Source organism: Strix uralensis, unplaced genomic scaffold, assembly GCF_047716275.1.
Source record: "Strix uralensis isolate ZFMK-TIS-50842 unplaced genomic scaffold, bStrUra1 scaffold_432, whole genome shotgun sequence".
NCBI lineage: Eukaryota > Metazoa > Chordata > Aves > Strigiformes > Strigidae > Strix > Strix uralensis.
Genome location: NW_027437026.1, coordinates 21933 through 39977, shown reverse-complemented (window position 1 = coordinate 39977; position 18045 = coordinate 21933). Strand labels below are relative to the sequence as shown.

General features: G+C 65.3%; 2 protein-coding genes across 3 annotated transcripts in view; both read left to right on the top strand.

Annotated features, from left to right (window-relative positions):
- Positions 1-207: 207 nt before the first annotated feature.
- On the top strand, positions 208-2897 carry PPP1R18 (protein phosphatase 1 regulatory subunit 18; the record flags this gene model as incomplete). The annotated part of the gene is given in 2 exon segments (XM_074857955.1): positions 208-409; positions 1461-2897. Coding segments are annotated over 2 exon segments (222 nt in total), but the record flags the coding sequence as incomplete, so codon positions are not given.
- A 249-nt stretch (positions 2898-3146) lies between these two features.
- Positions 3147-18045, top strand: part of DHX16 (DEAH-box helicase 16) — a 30387-nt gene continuing 15488 nt past the window's right edge. The window contains exons 1-11 of one of the 2 annotated variants that reach the window (XR_012627438.1): positions 3147-3405; positions 3940-4187; positions 5351-5504; positions 7552-7608; positions 7712-7966; positions 9545-9772; positions 10571-10759; positions 12231-12341; positions 13425-13540; positions 15644-15854; positions 17100-17198. Coding sequence is in view for 1 of the 2 variants with exons in the window: in XM_074857952.1 (XP_074714053.1) it covers positions 3181-3405; positions 3940-4187; positions 5351-5504; positions 7552-7608; positions 7712-7966; positions 9545-9772; positions 10571-10759; positions 12231-12341; positions 13425-13540; positions 15644-15854; positions 17100-17198 (1893 nt within the window). In the remaining variant the exon portion in view is untranslated. The remainder of the gene's footprint in view (positions 3406-3939; positions 4188-5350; positions 5505-7551; positions 7609-7711; positions 7967-9544; positions 9773-10570; positions 10760-12230; positions 12342-13424; positions 13541-15643; positions 15855-17099; positions 17199-18045) is intronic. The other variant, XM_074857952.1, reaches the window with a different exon arrangement.

Sequence of the window (18045 nt, the reverse complement as noted above, 5' to 3'; positions counted from 1 at the left end):
CCCCAGGGTGTCCCCACGTCACCCCTTTCCCCAGGGGTGTCCCCATCCCCAACGTCTCCCTGGGGTGTCCCCAGGGTGTCCCTGTCCCTGGGGTGTCCCCATGTCACCTCTTCCCCTTGGGGGTGGCCCCATCCCTGGGGTGTCCCTGTCCCTAAAATGTCCCCAAAATGTCCCCAAAAATGTGTCCCCCGTCCCCCCCCCCCCCAGCTGAAGATCTGGTTCAGCGAGCGGGAGCTGGAACGAACCTTCTGTTACCCCTCGGAGGGGGCAGCCATGGCGGCCTGGGGCCCCCCCGAAGAGCCGCCCCCCCCCGCCCCCCCCTCGGCCCCCGATGAGGATGAGGAGGATGAGGAGCCCCCCCCGGTGCGGGGGCTGCAGGGGGGGCTGCGAGCCCGGGCCCTGCTCGTGGGTGAGTGCCCTGGGGGGGGGGGGGGGGCTTTGGGGGGGGGGCCACACACACATGGGGGGGGATGTCAACCCTGGGGGGGGGGTTGAGGGGGATAATGGGGGTCCCTGGACACTTTGGGGGGGTTGAAGGGGGTCCCTGGATATGTGGGGGGGTTGAGGGGGGTCCCTGGACACATGAGGGGGGGGTTAAGGGGGGTAATGGGGGGGCCCTGGACATGTGGGGGGGTTGAGGGGGGTCCCTGGACATGTGGGGGGGGGTTTAAGGGGGGTAATGGGGGGGCCCTGGATATGTGGGGGGGGGGTTAAGGGGGGGTAATGGGGGGGCCCTGGACATGCGGGGGGGGTTGAGGGGGGTCCCTGGACCCATGGGGGGAGTTTGAGGGGGGTAATGGGGGGTCCCTGGACACGTGGGGGGGTTGAGGGGGGTAATGGGGGGGCCCTGGATATGTGGGGGGGTTGAGGGGGGTCCCTGTATATGTGGGGGGGGGTTGAGGGGGGTCCCTGGACACATGGGGGGGGTTGAGGGGCGTAATGGGGGGTCCCTGGACATGTGGGGGGGTTGAGGGGGGTCCCTGGACATGTGGGGGGGGGGTTTAAGGGGGGTAATGGGGGGGCCCTGGATATGTGGGGGGGGGTTAAGGGGGGGTAATGGGGGGGCCCTGGACATGCGGGGGGGGTTGAGGGGGGTCCCTGGACCCATGGGGGGAGTTTGAGGGGGGTAATGGGGGGTCCCTGGACACGTGGGGGGGTTGAGGGGGGTAATGGGGGGGCCCTGGATATGTGGGGGGGTTGAGGGGGGTCCCTGGATATGTGGGGGGGGGTTGAGGGGGGTCCCTGGACACATGGGGGGGGTTGAGGGGCGTAATGGGGTGTCCCTGGACATGTGGGGGGGTTGAGGGGGGTCCCTGGATATGTGGGGGGGGGGTTAAGGGGGTAATGGGGGGGCCCTGGACACTTTGTGGGGGTAATGGGGGTCCCTGGACACCTGGGGGGGGTCGAGGGGGATAATGGGGGGCCCATGTCCTCACCCCCCCCCATTCCTGCCCCCCCAGATGAATCCTGCCGGCGGTAACCCCGGCCTCTGCCCCACGGCGGAGGGTGGGGGGCACCATGTTGGGACCCCCCCCCCCACACCCCCCACCCCCCCCCTCCTCCTCCCAAGAGATGGGGGGGGGGGGGAATGGGGGGAACCCCGGACCTGAGGGACCCCCCGGCGGGGCAGGACAGGGCCGGACACACGGACGAGGACGCATCCACCCCCCCACTTCCCAGGGCGCCGTGGGGGGGGTTTGGGGGGGTCCCAGCTCGTCCCTTCGCCATTTTGTAGCTTTTCTAGCTGGGGGGGAGGGGGGATGGGACACAATTATTCTTAATGAGGGTTTTTTTAGCCTAATTAAGGGCCTTTTTTTTTAGCCAGGGGTGGGGCGATGTTGTCAGTATTGGGTCAAGTGGAGCTGTCCCAGTTAGGAACTGGGCCAGGCCCAGTTACAACTGGGTCAAGGAGGGGGGGGGTGCCAAAGCCGAGGCAGTATTAGCTTGGGGGGGGGGGTGGGGAGGGGCAATGGAAGGGGGGACAGGGGAGGGGGAGGAGGAAAGTGGCAAAATGGCCGAGGGAGGCCTGAGGGAGGGAGGGGAAATGGCTGAGGGAAGGGACGAGGAGCGATGATGGGGCGGGGGGGGGACAGGGGATGGGGGAGCCCTGGGGGGCGGCGGAGGGGAGAGAAAATGGCGGAGAGGGGAGGAGGCCAGAGCCTGAGGCCTGCGCTCATTGCCGTGGCAACGAAGCCTGAGGCCTATGCCTGTTGCCATGGCAACGAAGCCTGAGGCCTGCTCTCATTGCTGTGGCAACGAAGCCTGAGGCCTATGCCTGTTGCCATGGCAACGAAGCCTGAGGCCTGCTCTCATTGCTGTGGCAACGAAGCCTGAGGCCTATGCCTGTTGCCATGGCAACGAAGCCTGAGGCCTGCTCTCATTGCCGTGGCAACGAAGCCTGAGGCCTATGCCTGTTGCCATGGCAACGAAGCCTGAGGCCTGCTCTTATTGTTGTGGCAACAAAGCCTGAGGCCTATGCCTGTTGCCATGGCAACAAAGCCTGAGGCCTACGCTCATTGCCGTGGCAACGAAGCCTGAGGCCTATGCCTGTTGCCATGGCAACGAAGCCTGAGGCCTACTCTTATTGCTGTGGCAACAAAGCCTGAGGCCTATGCCTGTTGCCATGGCAACGAAGCCTGAGGCCTACTCTCATTACCGTGGCAACAAAGCCTGAGGCCTATGCCTGTTGCCATCGCAGCAAACCCTGAGGCCTACTTCCATTGCCATGGCAACGAAGCGTGAGGCCTACTCCCATTGCTGTGGCAGCAAAGCCTGAGGCCTACTCCTGTTGCCGTGGCAACGAAGCCCTGGGTTTGCTCCTGTCCCTGTGGGGAGGGCTGGGCCGCGCTGTATCGCGACAAGTGACAATAAATAAAAGCTGATGGCGGTTGCTCTGAGCCCGGCTGGTGCCACCGGAGACCGGAGGGGGCGGGGGAGGCGCCGGTAGAAGCCAAAGGGCGGGTTTATATTTGCAGCCGCGCGGCTCGACGCGGGATTACGGTAGAGCGAGGGGGGTGGGTGGGCCGGAGGGGAGTGGGCGTGGCTACGCGACGGTGGTAGGCGTGGCTTGGTGGTGACGCACGCGCAGAGCGCGGCAGGGGGCGGGCCGCGCCCTGATTGGCTGCGGGCGGCCGCGCGCGCGGCGTCCGGCCGCCGGCAAACCCGGAAGTGGCGACCATCATGGCGGCGGCGGCGGCGGCGGCGGCGGCCGCCTTGGAGCGGTGGGTGTCCGGGGAGCTGCAGGCGCTGCTGGGGCTGAGCGGGCGGCACGTTCCCGCCTTCCTGGTGGCGCTGGCGCGACGGAGCCGCAGCGTGGAGGAGCTGCTGGAGCGGCTGAGGGAGACGGAGGCGCTGCGGGTGGAGGAGCCGCGCGTGCGCGCGTTCGCGCGGGAGCTGTGGGACAAGGTGGGCGGGGCTTAGAGGGGGCGCGGCCGGCGCGATTGGGGCGTGCTCGGAGGGGGCGGGGCTTCTGGGTGCAGTGGGAGGGGGCCTGTGTCGTGGGGGCGGGGCTTTAAGGGGAGAAGGCGGGGCTTAAGGGGCCGTGGCGAGCGTGATTTGTGCGGGGGGCGTGGCTTCTGGGTGCGGTGGGAGGGGCCTGTGTCTCGGGGCGGGGCTTTAAGGGGAGAAGGCGGGGCTTAAGGGGCCATGGCCAGTGCGATTGGTGCGGGGGGGGGCGTGGCTTCTGGGTGCAGTGGGAGGGGCCTGTGTCTCAGGGCGGGGCTTAAGGGGGCACAGCTGGTGTGATTGGTGCGTGCTCGGAGGAGGCGTGGCTTCTGGGTGGTGGGAGGGGCCTGGAGTGTGTCTCAGGGGGTGGGGTTAAGGTGGAGGGGTGGGGCTTGCAGGCACAATAAGTTGTGATTGGCTGGTGGGTGTGGTTAGGTGGAGGGGGCATGGCCAGCCGCAGAGGGGGCGGGGCCTGACGCTGTCCCCGCCCCCCAGGTGCCCCGGGAGGCCTCGCGGGAGCCCCCGGGCCGAGCGGCCGAACGGGCGGCCCAGGAGCTTCACCGCCGTAGCCAGGGCTACCGATTGGTCGACAGCGATGACGAGGGCCCAGGTCCCGCCCCCAGCTCCGCCCCTTCCCAAGGCTCCGCCCCCAGCTCCGCCGACGCTTCCCGCCGCCGCCGCCATCTTCGACGACGACGCTCCGAGTCGCCTGAGGCCTCCAGCCCCTCGCCGCCGCCCCCGCCGTGAGTGTCCCCGCTTCTTGGGGTCCCCCCCCCATTATTAGGGTGTTTCCCTCCATTATGGGGGTCTCAGGGGTTTTTCTGCCCCTCGGGGGTCACTGCAGGTACTTGGGGTCCCCCTGATTCTTGGGGTCCCCCCCAGTTCTTGGGGTCCCCCCCATTATGGGGATTTTGCGGTTTCTTCCTGCTTTTTGGGGGTCCCCCCTGGTTCTTGGGGGTCCCCCCCATTATGAGGATCTCGGGGTTTCCTCCTGCCCCTCAAGGATCCCCTCTGGTTCTCGGGGTCCCCCTGATTCTTGGGGTCCCCCCGAGTTCTTGGGGTCCCCCCCATTATGGGGATTTTGGGGTATCTTCCTGCTTTTCAGGGGTCCCCCCCAGTTCTTGGGGTCCCCCCCATTATGTGGATTTTGGGTTTTTTTCCTGCTTTTTGGGGGTCCCCCCTGGTTCTTGGGGGTCCCCCCCCATTATGAGGATCTCGGGGTTTCCTCCTGACCCTCCAGGATCCCCCCCAGTTCTTGGGGTCCCCCTATTATGGGGATTTTGGGGGTTTCTTCCTGATTTTTGGGGGCCCCCCCCCTGGTTCTCAGGGTCCCCCCCAGTTCTTGGGGTCCCCCCCCATTATGGGGATCTCAGGGTTTTCCTCCAGCCCCTCAGGGGTCCCCCCTAGTTCTTGGTGTCCCCCCCATTATGGAGATCTTGGGGTTTCCTGCTGCCCTTCCGGGACCCCTCCTGCTTCTCAGGGGTCCCCCCTCAATTCTTGGGGTGTGTCCCCCCCCCCCCCCATTATGGGCATCTCAGAGTTTCCTCCTGCCCCTCAGGGGGTCACTACAGGTGCTCCCCCTGATTTTCAGGGTCCCCCCAATTTTTGGGGTGTCCCCCCCCCCCATTATGGGCATCTCAGAGTTTCCTCCTGCCCCTGGGGGGGTCACCACAGCTACTCAGAGCCCCCCCTGGATATTGGGGTCCCCTCCAGGCTTTTGGGGGGGTCTCAGGGTCCCCTCCTGACCGTGAGTTTTTAGGATCCCCTTCTCGATTTTGGGGTTCACGTCATCCCCATCACTTAAAATCCTTTCAACCCCCCCTCGGAATCGTTATGAATTTTGGGTTTTGGGGTTTTTTTTTCTATATAATAAAATTTGTGACCCCCCAAAAATATAATAAAATAGGGCTCCGGACCCCCCCGAGGAGCCGGAAGCGGAATGGGAAGCGTCGGAGCGGGAACGGCTGCGGGACCTGGAGGAACGAGACGCCTTCGCCGAGCGTCTGCGCCGCCGCGACCGCGACCGCACGCGCTCCGTCCTCGCCCGCCCCGACGCCAAGGTGATGGGTGGGGGGGGGGGGGTGTCTCCAGCTTTGGGGGACCCTGCTGAGCTCCTTAAGGGGCCCTGGGTGGGATTTGGGTTCCCTGGGGGGGATTTAGGGGGGAGTTGGGTGGGAATTGGGGTCCCTGGGGGGGGAATTTGGGGACCTGACTCTGTTTGGGGGGGCCCTGCCAAGGTCCTGGGGGTCCTTGGATGGAATTGGGGGGCCCTGGGTGGGGTTTAGGGGGGGTTGGGTGGGAACTGGGGTCCCTGGGGGGGGGAATTTGGGGACCTGTCTCTGTCTGGGGGGGCCCTGCCAAGCTCATGGGGGTCCTTGGATAGAATTGGGGGGCCCTGGGTGGGGTTTAGGGGGGGTTGGGTGGGAATTGGGGTCCCTGGGGGGGGAATTTGGGGATCTGTCTCTGTTTGGGGGGGCCCTGCCAAGCTCCTGGGGGTCCTTGGGTGGAACTGGGGGGCCCTGGGTGGGATTTGGGTTCCCTGGGGGGGATTTAGGGGGGAGTTGGGTGGGAATTGGGGTCCCTGGGGGGGGGAATTTGGGGACCTGACTCTGTTTGGGGGGGCCCTGCCAAGCTCCTGGGGGTCCTTGGATAGAATTGGGGGGCCCTGGGTGGGGTTTAGGGGGGGTTGGGTGGGAATTGGGGTCCCTGGGGGGGGAATTTGGGGATCTGTCTCTGTTTGGGGGGGCCCTGCCAAGCTCCTGGGGGTCCTTGGGTGGAACTGGGGGGCCCTGGGTGGGATTTGGGTTCCCTGGGTGGAATTTAGGGGGGAGTTGGGTGGGAATTGGGGTCCCTGGGGGGGGAATTTGGGGACCTGACTCTGTTTGGGGGGGCCCTGCCAAGCTCCTGGGGGTCCTTGGGTGGAACTGGGGGGCCCTGGGTGTGATTTAGGGGGGGTTGGGTGGGAACTGGGGTCCCTGGGGGGGGGAATTTGGGGACCTGTCTCTGTCTGGGGGGGCCCTGCCAAGCTCATGGGGGTCCTTGGATAGAATTGGGGGGCCCTGGGTGGGGTTTAGGGGGGGTTGGGTGGGAATTGGGGTCCCTGGGGGGGGAATTTGGGGACCTGACTCTGTTTGGGGGGGCCCTGCCAAGCTCCTGGGGGTCCTTGGGTGGAACTGGGGGGCCCTGGGTGGGATTTGGGTTCCCTGGGTGGAATTTAGGGGGGAGTTGGGTGGGAATTGGGGTCCCTGGGGGGGGAATTTGGGGACCTGACTCTGTTTGGGGGGGCCCTGCCAAGCTCCTGGGGGTCCTTGGGTGGAACTGGGGGGCCCTGGGTGGGATTTGGGTTCCCTGGGGGGGATTTAGGGGGGAGTTGGGTGGGAATTGGGGTCCCTGGGGGGGGAATTTGGGGACCTGACTCTGTTTGGGGGGGCCCTGCCAAGCTCCTGGGGGTCCTTGGATGGAATTGGGGGGCCCTGGGTGGGATTTAGGGGGGGTTGGGTGGGAATTTGGGGGCCTGTCTCTGTTTGGGGGGGCCCTGCCAAGCTCCTGGGGGTCCTTGGATAGAATTGGGGGGCCCTGGGTGGGGTTTAGGGGGGGTTGGGTGGGAATTGGGGTCCCTGAGGGGGGGGAATTTGGGGATCTGACTCTGTTTGGGGGGGCCCTGCCAAGCTCCTGGGGGTCCTTGGATAGAATTGGGGGGCCCTGGGTGGGGTTTAGGGGGGGTTGGGTGGGAATTGGGGTCCCTGGGGGGGGGAATTTGGGGACCTGACTCTGTTTGCGGGGGCCCTGCCAAGCTCCTGGGGGTCCTTGGGTGGAACTGGGGGGCCCTGGGTGGGATTTGGGTTCCCTGGGTGGAATTTAGGGGGGGCTGGGTGAGAATTAGAGTCCCAGGGGGAGATTTGGGGGGCCCCTCCCAGACTTTTGGGGGTCCCTGGGTTTGTTTTAGGGGTCCCAGCTGGGCCTTGGGGGCTACTGCCTGAGCTTGGGGGGGGGGTCACAGCCAGGCTGGGCACAATCCTGCCGCTCTCTTGGGGGGTCCCTGCGTTTATTTTAGGGATCCCAGTTGGAATTTGGGGGGGTCTCCTTTCCCCCCCCCTATTTTTTCAGGCTTACGAAGAAGCCCAAAAACGCCTCAAAATCGCCGAAGAAGATCAAAAAACCATGGTGAGGCCCCAAAACCCTGCGCCCAGGGGGTTTCCCCGAGCCCCGACGCCGCGTTTATTTTATTTTATTTCTTTATATTTTCTGGTTATTTTATCGCTTTCAGGTTCCCGAATTACGAAAAAAATCCCGCCGGGAATATTTAGCGAAACGAGAACGGGATAAATTAGAGGAATTAGAAGCAGAAATCGCCGACGAGGAATATTTATTCGGGGAGGAGGCGCTGACGGGGCCGGAGCGGCGGGAGCTGGAGTACAAACGGCGCGTGCGGGACCTGGCCCGCGAGTACAAACGCGCCGGCGAGAGGGAGAACCTGGAGAAAAAACACCGATATTACATCCCCGAGGAGACGCGGGGCAAGGTGGGACCCCCCAAAACCTCGCTGGGACCCCAAATTTGCTTTTTATTCCGCCCGAAATTCCTCTCGTCGTGGGCAAAAATGTCCTTCCAGCAGCTCAGGTCCCACCTTTATCCCCCCCGGGGTCACCCCCAGGAGCCCCTCCAGCACCCAAATCTTTTTTTTTCTTTTCTCAGATTTTTTTCTATCAGTTTTTAGACCCCCCTCCGGCACCCCAAATCCCCCCTGTGGCCCCCCAAGATCCCTCCCATCACCACCAAGACCCCTTCCAGCCCCCCAAATCCCACCTTTATCCCCCCCAGGGTCCCTTTTGTCACCCCCAGAATCTCCCCCAGCCCCCAAATCTTTTTTTTCTATTTTCTCAGATTTTTTTCTGTCAGTTTTTAGACGCCACTTCAGCACCCCAAATTTTCATTTTATCCCCCCAAGATCCCTCCCATCACCACCAAGATCCTCTCCAGCCCCCCAAATCCCACCTTTATCCCCCCAGGGTCCCTTTTATCCCCCCCAGAATCTCCCCCAGCCCCCAAATCTTTTTTTTTCTATTTTCTCAGATTTTTTTCTATCAGTTTTTAAACACCCTTTCAGCACCCCAAATCTTCTATTTATGCTCCCAAGATCCTTCCCATCACGGCCAAGACCCCCTCCAGCCCCCCAAATCCCACCTTTATCCCCCCAGGACCCCCTCCAGCCCCCCAAATCCCACCTTTATCACCCCAGGGTCACCCCCAGGACCCCCTCCAGCCCCCCAAATCCCACCTTTATCCCCCCAGGGTCACCCCCAGGACCCCCTCCAGCCCCCCAAATCCCACCTTTATCCCCCCAGGGTCACCCCCAGGACCCCCTCCAGCCCCCCAAATCCCACCTTTATCCCCCCAGGGTCACCCCCAGGACCCCCTCCAGCCCCCCAAATCCCACCTTTATCCCCCCAGGGTCACCCCCAGGACCCCCTCCAGCCCCCCAAATCCCACCTTTATCCCCCCAGGGTCACCCCCAGGACCCCCTCCAGCCCCCCAAATCCCACCTTTATCCCCCCAGGGTCACCCCCAGGACCCCCTCCAGCCCCCCAAATCCCACCTTTATCCCCCCACGGTCCCTTTTATCACCCCCAGAATCTCCCCCAGCCCCCAAATCTTTTTTCTATTCTCTCACATTCTTTTCTGTCACTTCTTAGATTCCCTCCAGCACCCCAAATCCCCCCTTTAGCCCCCCAAGATCCCTCTTATCACCCCCAGAATCCCTTCCAGCACCCAGCTCTTCTTTCTGTCCTCTCAAGATCGCTCTTATCACTCCTGAGATCCCCCCGAACACCCCAAATCCCTCATTTATCCCCCCAGTATCCCGCTCATCTCTGCCAGGATCCTCTCCAGCACCCCAAATCCCACCTTCATCACCCCCAGGATCCCCTCCAGCACCCTAAATCCTCCCTACACCCCCCCCAGGTTCCCTCCCATCACCACCAAGACTCCCCGCAGCACCTCAAATTCCCCCCCTCTCTCTCCCCAAGCTCCTTCCTACCACGGCTGGGGGGGGTTTTGGGGGGACACCACAGGTTTCATCCCTCTCTCCACCTCCCCGTAGAAGATCCCTGAGCGTGAGGAAGCGACGGGAGGGGAGGAAGAACGAATGGCCCCCCGGGACGAGCAGCGGCGGTGGGAGGAGGAGCGAATCGGGGCGGCTTCCCTGAGGTTTGGGGCGCGCGATGCCGCCCGCCGGCAGCCCCCCAAAGACTACGACTTCGTGCTGGAGGAGGATGAGATGATCCAGTTCGTCAGCGCCGTGCAGATGAAGGGCACTGAGCCTGATAAGGTGAGGGGGTAGGGAGGTTTGGAGGGGCCGGAGGGGGTCCTGGGGGTGCTGGGAGGGATTTGGGGGAGGTAGAGGAGGGATTTGGGGTGTTGGAGGGGGTCCTGGGGGTGCTGGGAGGGGTTTGGGGGAGGTAGAGGGGGGATTTGGGGTGCTGGGAGGGATTTGGGGGAGGTAGAGGAGGGATTTGGGGAGCTGGAGGGGGTCCTGGGGGTGCTGGGAGGGATTTTGGGGTGAAAGAGAAGATTTAGGGTTCTGGAGAGGGTCCCAGTGGTGATACGAGGGATCCTGGGGAGGTAGAGGGGGGATTTGGGGTGCTGGAGGGGGTCCTGGGGGTGCTGGGAGGGGTTTGGGGGAGGTAGAGGGGGGATTTGGGGTGCTGGAGGGGATCCTGGGGGTGCTGGGAGGGATTTGAGGGTGCTGGGAGGGATTTGGGGGAGGTAGAGGGGGGATTTGGGGGTGCTGGGAGGGATTTGGGGGAGGTAGAGGGGGGATTTGGGGTGCTCGAGGGGGTCCTGGGGGTGCTGTAGGGACCATGTGGGTAGTGGGGGTGGGGCTGGGAGGACACTGAGGAGCTTTGGGGACACTGGGGGTGACATGGGGACCCCGGGGGACCCTGGGAGGACAATGGGGGGCCATGGGGACACTGGGGGTGACATGGGGGACCCCGAGGGACCCGTGGGAGGATGCTGGGTGGCCATGGGGACACTGGGGGTGACATGGGGGACCCCGAGGCACCCCTGGGAGGATGATGGGGGGCCATGGGGACACTGGGGGTGACATGGGGGACCCCGCTCGCAGGAGGCGCCAGCGCCGGTGCCGGAGGCGGAGCGGCGGCGCCAGTCGGCGCAGGAGGTGCGTCGCAGCCTCCCCATCTTCCCCTACCGCGACGAGCTGGTGGCCGCCATCGCCCAGCACCAAATCCTGGTCATCGAGGGCGAAACCGGCTCCGGCAAGACCACGCAGATCCCCCAGTACCTGCACGAGGAGGTGGGGGGGCAGAGGAGGGGGCTGGGAGGGATTTGGGGGAGGTAGAGGAGGGATTTGGGGTGCTGGAGGGGATCCTGGGGGTGCTGGGAGGGATTTGGGGGGGGTAGATGAGGGATTTGGGGTGCTGGAGGGGGTCCTGGGGGTGCTGGGAGGGATTTGGGGGGGGTAGAGGGAGGATTTGGGGTGCTGGAGGGGGTCCTGGGGGTGCTGGGAGGGATTTGGGGGAGGTAGAGGAGGGATTTGGGGTGCTGGAGGGGGTCCTGGGGGTGCTGGGAGGGATTTGGGGGAGGTAGAGGAGGGATTTGGGGTGCTGGAGGGGGTTCTGGGGGTGCTGGGAGGGATTTGGGGGGGGTAGAGGAGGGATTTGGGGTGCTGGAGGGGGTCCTGGGGGTGCTGGGAGGGATTTGGGGGAGGTAGAGGAGGGATTTGGGGTGCTGGAGGGGGTTCTGGGGGTGCTGGGAAGGATTTGGGGGGGGTAGAGGAGGGATTTGGGGTGCTGGGAGGGATTTGGGGGGTAGAGGAGGGATTTGGGGTGCTGGAGGGGATCCTGGGGGTGCTGGGAGGGATTTGGGGGGGTAGAGGAGGGATTTGGGGTGCTGGGGGGGATTTGGGGGGGTAGAGGAGGGATTTGGGGTGCTGGAGGGGGTCCTGGGGGTGCTGGGAGGGATTTGGGGGGGTAGAGGAGGGATTTGGGGTGCTGGAGGGGATCCTGGGGGTGCTGGGAGGGATTTGGGGGGGGTAGAGGAGGGATTTGGGGTGCTGGAGGGGGTCCTGGTGGTGCTGGGAGGGATTTGGGGGAGGTAGAGGAGGGATTTGGGGTGCTGGAGGGGGTTCTGGGGGTGCTGGGAGGGATTTGGGGGGGGTAGAGGAGGGATTTGGGGTGCTGGAGGGGGTCCTGGGGGTGCTGGGAGGGATTTGGGGGGGTAGAGGAAGGATTTGGGGTGCTGGGAGGGATTTGGGGAGGTAGAGGAGGGATTTGGGGTGCTGGAGGGGGTCCTGGTGGTGCTGGGAGGGGTTTGGGGGGGGTAGAGGAGGGATTTGGGGTGCTGGAGGGGGTTCTGGGGGTGCTGGGAGGGGTTTGGGGGGGGTAGAGGAGGGATTTGGGGTGCTGGGAGGGATTTGGGGGGGGTAGAGGAGGGATTTGGGGTGCTGGGAGGGATTTGGGGGGGTAGAGGAGGGATTTGGGGTGCTGGGGGGGATTTGGGGGGGTGGAGGAGGGATTTGGGGTGCTGGGAGGGATTTGGGGGGGTAGAGGAGGGATTTGGGGTGCTGGGAGGGATTTGGGGTGCTGAGGGGGGTCAGGGGCCATCAGAGTGACTTGGGGGACAGATCAAGGGGCCATGGGGGGCAGACGGGGGGTGTGGGGGGGGCAGCAAAAGGGCTTTGGGGTGTTGGGGGGGTTTGGGGGGGCAGTTGGACTGAGGGACGGCTCGTGCCCCCCCATTTTCTGACCAGTCCCCCCCCCCCCCAGGGCTACACCCGCCAGGGGCTGAAGATCGGCATCACCCAGCCCCGGCGAGTGGCCGCCATGAGCGTGGCTGCTCGGGTGGCCGTGGAGATGGGCACCAAGCTGGGCAACGAGGTGACACGGGGGGACACGGGGACACTGGGGGGATGTGGGGACATTGGGGGGACACAGGGGGGACACGGGGACATGGCGGGGGACACACGCACGTGGGCACATGGGGACGTTGGGGGGCACATGGGGACGCGGAGACATTGGGGGGGACACACGGACATGTGGGGGACATTGGGGGGCACGTGGGGACACTGGGGGGACACAGGGACATTGAGGGGGGACACATGGACACATGGGGACGCTGGGGGGACACGGAGACATGGGGGACACATGGACATGGGGACATGGGGGGACACACGGACACGTGGGGGACATGGGGACGTTGGGGGGCACATGGGGACACTGGGGGGACACAGGGACATTGGGGGGGGACACATGGACACACCGGGGACATGGGGACGTTGGGGGACACTGGGGGGACACAGGGACACAGGGGGGACACGGGGACATGGCAGGGGACACACGGACATGGGGACATGGGGGGACACACGGACATGCGGGGGACATGGGGACGTTGGGGGGCACATGGGGACACTGGGGGGACACAGGGACATTGGGGGGACACATGGACATGGGGGGATGTTGGGGACACAGGGACATGGGGATATTGGAGGGACACATAGACGTGGGGGGACATGGGGACATTGTGGGGGACACAGGGACATTGGGGTGACACAGACATGGGGGGACACAGTGGGGACACAGGGACAGGGGGAGACATGAGAATATGGGGGGACACATGGACATGGGGGGACGGGGACATTGTGGGGGACACGGGGACACAGTGGGGACACACAGACATGGGGGGACACGGGGACATTAGGGAGGACATGGGGACATTGGGGGGGACACACAGACATGGGGGGACATGGTGGGGACACGGGGACATTGGGGGGGACACAGGGACATTGTTGGGGACACTGGGGACCCATCCCAGACCCCTCCCCCCCCCAGGGTGTCCCCCAGCACCCTGCCACCAAGCGAGGGGACCCCAGGGGGTGGCAGTTGGGTGAGCCAGTGGCGGGGGTTGGGGGGGGGCGGTTGGGGGCCAGGGGGGTGACAGGGTGACACGTCCCTTGTCCCCAGGTGGGGTACAGCATCCGCTTCGAGGACTGCACCTCCGAGCGCACCGTGCTCAAGTACATGACGGACGGGATGTTGCTGCGGGAATTCCTGACCGAGCCCGACCTCGGCTCCTACAGGTGACCTTGGGGACCTTGGGGACACTGAGGGGACATTGGGGACACTGAGGGGACGTGGGGGACATCAGGGATATGGGGGACACCGGGGATGTTGGGGACATCAGAATGTTGTAGGAGAGGGGGGGCATTGGGGATATCAGAGGCTGGGGGGGACGTTGGGGACACTGAGGGGACGTTGGGGACACTGAGGGGACCTTGGGGACACTGAGGGGACATTGGGGACACTGAGGGGACGTGGGGGACGTCAGGGATATGGGGGACACCAGGGATGTTGGGGACATCAGAATGTTGCGGGGGGGGGGGCGGATTGGGGACACTGAGGAGATATGGGGGACACTGAGGGGACATTGGGGACACTGAGGGGACGTGGGGGACGTCAGGGATATGGGGGACACCGGGGATGTTGGGGACATCAGAATGTTGTAGGAGAGGGGGGGCATTGGGGATATCAGAGGCTGGGGGGGACGTTGGGGACACTGAGGGGACCTTGGGGACACTGAGGGGACGTGGGGGATGTCAGGGATATGGGGGACACCAGGGATGTTGGGGACATCAGAATGTTGGGGGGGGGGGGATTGGGGACATTGGGGACACTGAAGAGACATGGGGGACACTGAGAGGACCTTGGGGACACTGAGGGGACGTGGGGGACAGCGGGGACATGGGGGACACTGTGCCTGTCCCCACGCTTGCTCTCACATCCCCGTACTTGTGCTCCCGCCCCGTCCCTGTCCCCCTGTCCCTGTCTCCACGCTTGTCCCCACGTCCCCCCATCCCTGTCCCCACATCCCCGGGCCTGTCCCCCCATTTGTGTCCTTGTCCCTGTACTTGTCCCCTTCTGTCCCTGTCCCTGTCCCCTTGTCCCCATCCCTGTGCCCCCATCCCTGTCCTTGTCCCCCTGACCCTGTCCCCCTTTCGCTGTCCCCCTGTCCCCATCCCCGTCCCCCTGTCCCCATCCCTGTTCCCTCGTCCGTATCCGTGTGCCCCTGTCCCCTTGTCCCCATCCCTGTTCCCCTGTCCCCGTCCCCATCCCTGTCCCCCCGTCCCTGTCCTTGTCTCCCTGTCCCCTTGTCCCCATCCCCGTCCCCTTGTCCCCATCCCTGTCCCCTTGTCCCCATCCCCTTCCCCTTGTCCCCATCCCTGTCCCCCCATCCCTGTCCTTGTCCCCCCATCCCTGTCCTTGTCCCCCTGACCCTGTGCCCCCATCCCCGTCCCCTTGTCCCCATCCCTGTTCCCCTGTCCCCATCCCCATCTCCTTGTCCCCATCCCCGTCCCCCTGTCCCGATCCCCTTGTCCCCATCCTTGTCCCCTTGTCCCCATCCCCATCCCCCCGTCCCCATCCCCATCCCCTTGTCCCCATCCCCTTGTCCCCATCCCCTTGTCCCCATCCCCGTCCCCTTGTCCCCATCCCTGTCCCCATCCCCATCCCCGTTCCCCATCCCTCATCCCCTTGTCCCCATCCCTGTCCCCTTGTCCCCATCCCTGTCCCCATCCCCATCCCCTTGTCCCCATCCCCTTGTCCCCATCCCTGTCCCCTTGTCCCCATCCCTGTCCCCATCCCCGTCCCCCATCCCTCATCCCCTTGTCCCCATCCCCGTCCCCTTGTCCCCATCCCCGTCCCCATCCCCGTCCCCTTGTCCCCATCCCTGTCCCCCTGTCCCCATCCCCTTGTCCCCATCTTTGTCCCCTTGTCCCCATCCCCATCCCCTTGTCCCCATCCCCTTGTCCCCATCCCCGTCCCCTTGTCCCCATCCCCGTCCCCCATCCCTCATCCCCTTGTCCCCATCCCCGTCCCCTTGTCCCCATCCCCTTGTCCCCATCCCCGTCCCCCTGTCCCCGTCCCCTTGTCCCCATCCCTGTCCCCTTGTCCCCATCCCTGTCCCCATCCCCATCCCCTTGTCCCCATCCCCGTCCCCCTGTCCCCATCCCCTTGTCCCCATCCTTGTCCCCTTGTCCCCATCCCTGTCCTCCATCCCCGTCCCCCTTGTCCCCATCCCCGTCCCCTTGTCCCCATCCCCATCCCCTTGTCCCCATCCCCGTCCCCCTGTCCCCATCCCCGTCCCCTTGTCCCCATCCCCGTGTCCCCGTCCCCCCCCCCCTCAGCGTGCTGATGGTGGACGAGGCCCACGAGCGGACGCTGCACACAGACGTGCTCTTCGGGCTGCTCAAGGACATCGCGCGCTTCCGCCCGCAGCTGAAGGTGCTGGTGGCCTCGGCCACCCTCGACACCCAGCGCTTCGCCGCCTTCTTCGACCAGGCGCCCGTCTTCCGCATCCCCGGGCGGCGCTTCCCCGTCGACATCTACTACACCAAGGTGACGCGGGGACACGGGGGGACACGGGGGGGACACGGGGCGAGGGGACCTGGCGGGACGTAAGGGCAGCAGGGGGATGTGGGGGTGCTGGGGGACAAGGGGACATTGGGATACAGGGGGAGCTGGGGGTCAAGGGGACATTGGAGGGACACAGGGGGACACGGGGGGGACACGGGGGGGACACGGGGCGAGGGGACCCAGCGGGACATAAGGGCAGTAGAGGGATGTGGGGGTGCTGGGGGACAAGGGGACATCTGGGGACATGGGGGGATGAGGGGGGATTGGGGGGTGAGGGGACATGGGGGGACACAAGGGCAGCAGGGGGATGTGGGGGTGCTGGGGGACAAGGGGACATTGGGACACAGGGACATCTGGGGATACAGGGGGAGCTGGGGGACAAGGGGACATCTGGGGACATGGGGGGGATGAGGGGGACAAGGGGACATTGGGGGGACATGAGGGGATGAGGGGGGATGGGGGGGTGAGGGGACATGGGGGGACACAAGGGCAGCAGGGGGATGTGGGGGTGCTGGGGGACAAGGGGACATTGGGGGACATTGGGACAAGGGGACATCTGGGGACACGGGGGGAGCTGGGGGACAAGGGGACACTGGGGGGATGAGGGGGGATGGGGGGGTGAGGGGACATGGGGGGACATGGGGATGGGAGACATGAGGGCAGCTGGGGACAAGGGGACATTGAGGGACGAGGGGACATGTGGGGACATGGGAGCTGGGGGACAGTGGGGACATTGAGGGGACATGGGGGAATGGGGGGGTGAGGGGACATGGGGGGTGAGGGGACACGGGGGGACACAAGGGCAGCAGGGGGATGTGGGGGTGCTGGGGGACAAGGGGACATTGGGACAAGGGGACATCTGGGGACAGGGGGGACACAGGGGGAGCTGGGGGACAAGGGGACATCGGGGGACATCAGGGGGACACGGGGGGATGAGGGGTGAGGGGACACGGGGATGGGGGGACACGAAGGCAGCAGGGGGATGTGGGGGTGCTGGGGGACAAGGGGACATTGGGGACACGGGGGGAGCTGGGGGACAAGGGGACATGGGGACATCTGGGGACACTGGCGGGTGTTGGAGGACGTGGGGGGTGACGGGTGAAGGAGCCACCAAGGCACACAGGGATGGGGGGGGGGGCATGGGGAAGCCTGGGGACTCTGGGGGACACTTGGGGACACTTGGGGACACTTGGGGACACCCGGTGTTGATGTCCCCCCCCCCCCCAGGCGCCCGAGGCCGATTACCTGGAGGCGTGTGTGGTGTCGGTGCTGCAGATCCACGTCACCCAACCCCCCGGGGACATCCTCGTCTTCCTCACCGGCCAGGTGGGTGGCCCTGGGTCCCCTTGTCCCCTCCCTGTCACCCCCCCCCCCATCCCCTGGGCAACCCCCGACCCCTCCCTGCCACCCTCTGTGTCTCTGGGTGTCCCTAATGTCCCCCCCCATGTCCCCCTGGGCGGCCTCGACCCCCTTTTCTCCCCTGAGTGTCACTGTCCCCCCCCGTCCCATCTCTTTGTCCTCCCCTGGATGTCCCCGTGTCCCCATCGCACCTTGGGGTGTCCCCACCCCCCTGAGTGTCCCCGTGTCCCCCCCATGTCCCCCCAAGTTGTCCCCATTCCCCTGAGCATCCTCATTTCCCCATCCCCGTCCCTCCCTGGGGTGTCCCCGTCCCCCTTGGGGTGTCCCTATCCCCTCTTGGGGTGTCCCCAACCCCCCCCTGTCCCCCCAGGTGTCCCCATGGCCCCGCTGTGTCCCCCCAAGTTGTCCCCATTCCCCCTGAGCATCCTCATTTCCCTGTCTCTGTCCCTCCCTGGGGTGTCCCCGTCCCCCTTGGGGTGTCCCACCCCCCCTTTGGGTTGTCCCCATCCCCCCTTGGGGTGTCCCCAACCCCTCCCTGTCCCCCCAGGTGTCCCCATGGCCCCCCTGTGTCCCCCCAAGTTGTCCCCATTCCCCCTGAGCATCCTCATTTCCCTGTCTCTGTCCCTCCCTGGGGTGTCCCCGTCCCCCTTGGGGTGTCCCACCCCCCCTTTGGGGTGTCCCCATCCCCCCTTGGGGTGTCCCCAACCCCTCCCTGTCCCCCCCAGGTGTCCCCATGGGCCCCCCCGTGTCCCCCCTAGTTGTCCCCATTCCCCTGAGCATCCTCATTTCCCCATCCCTGTCCCCCCCTGGGGTG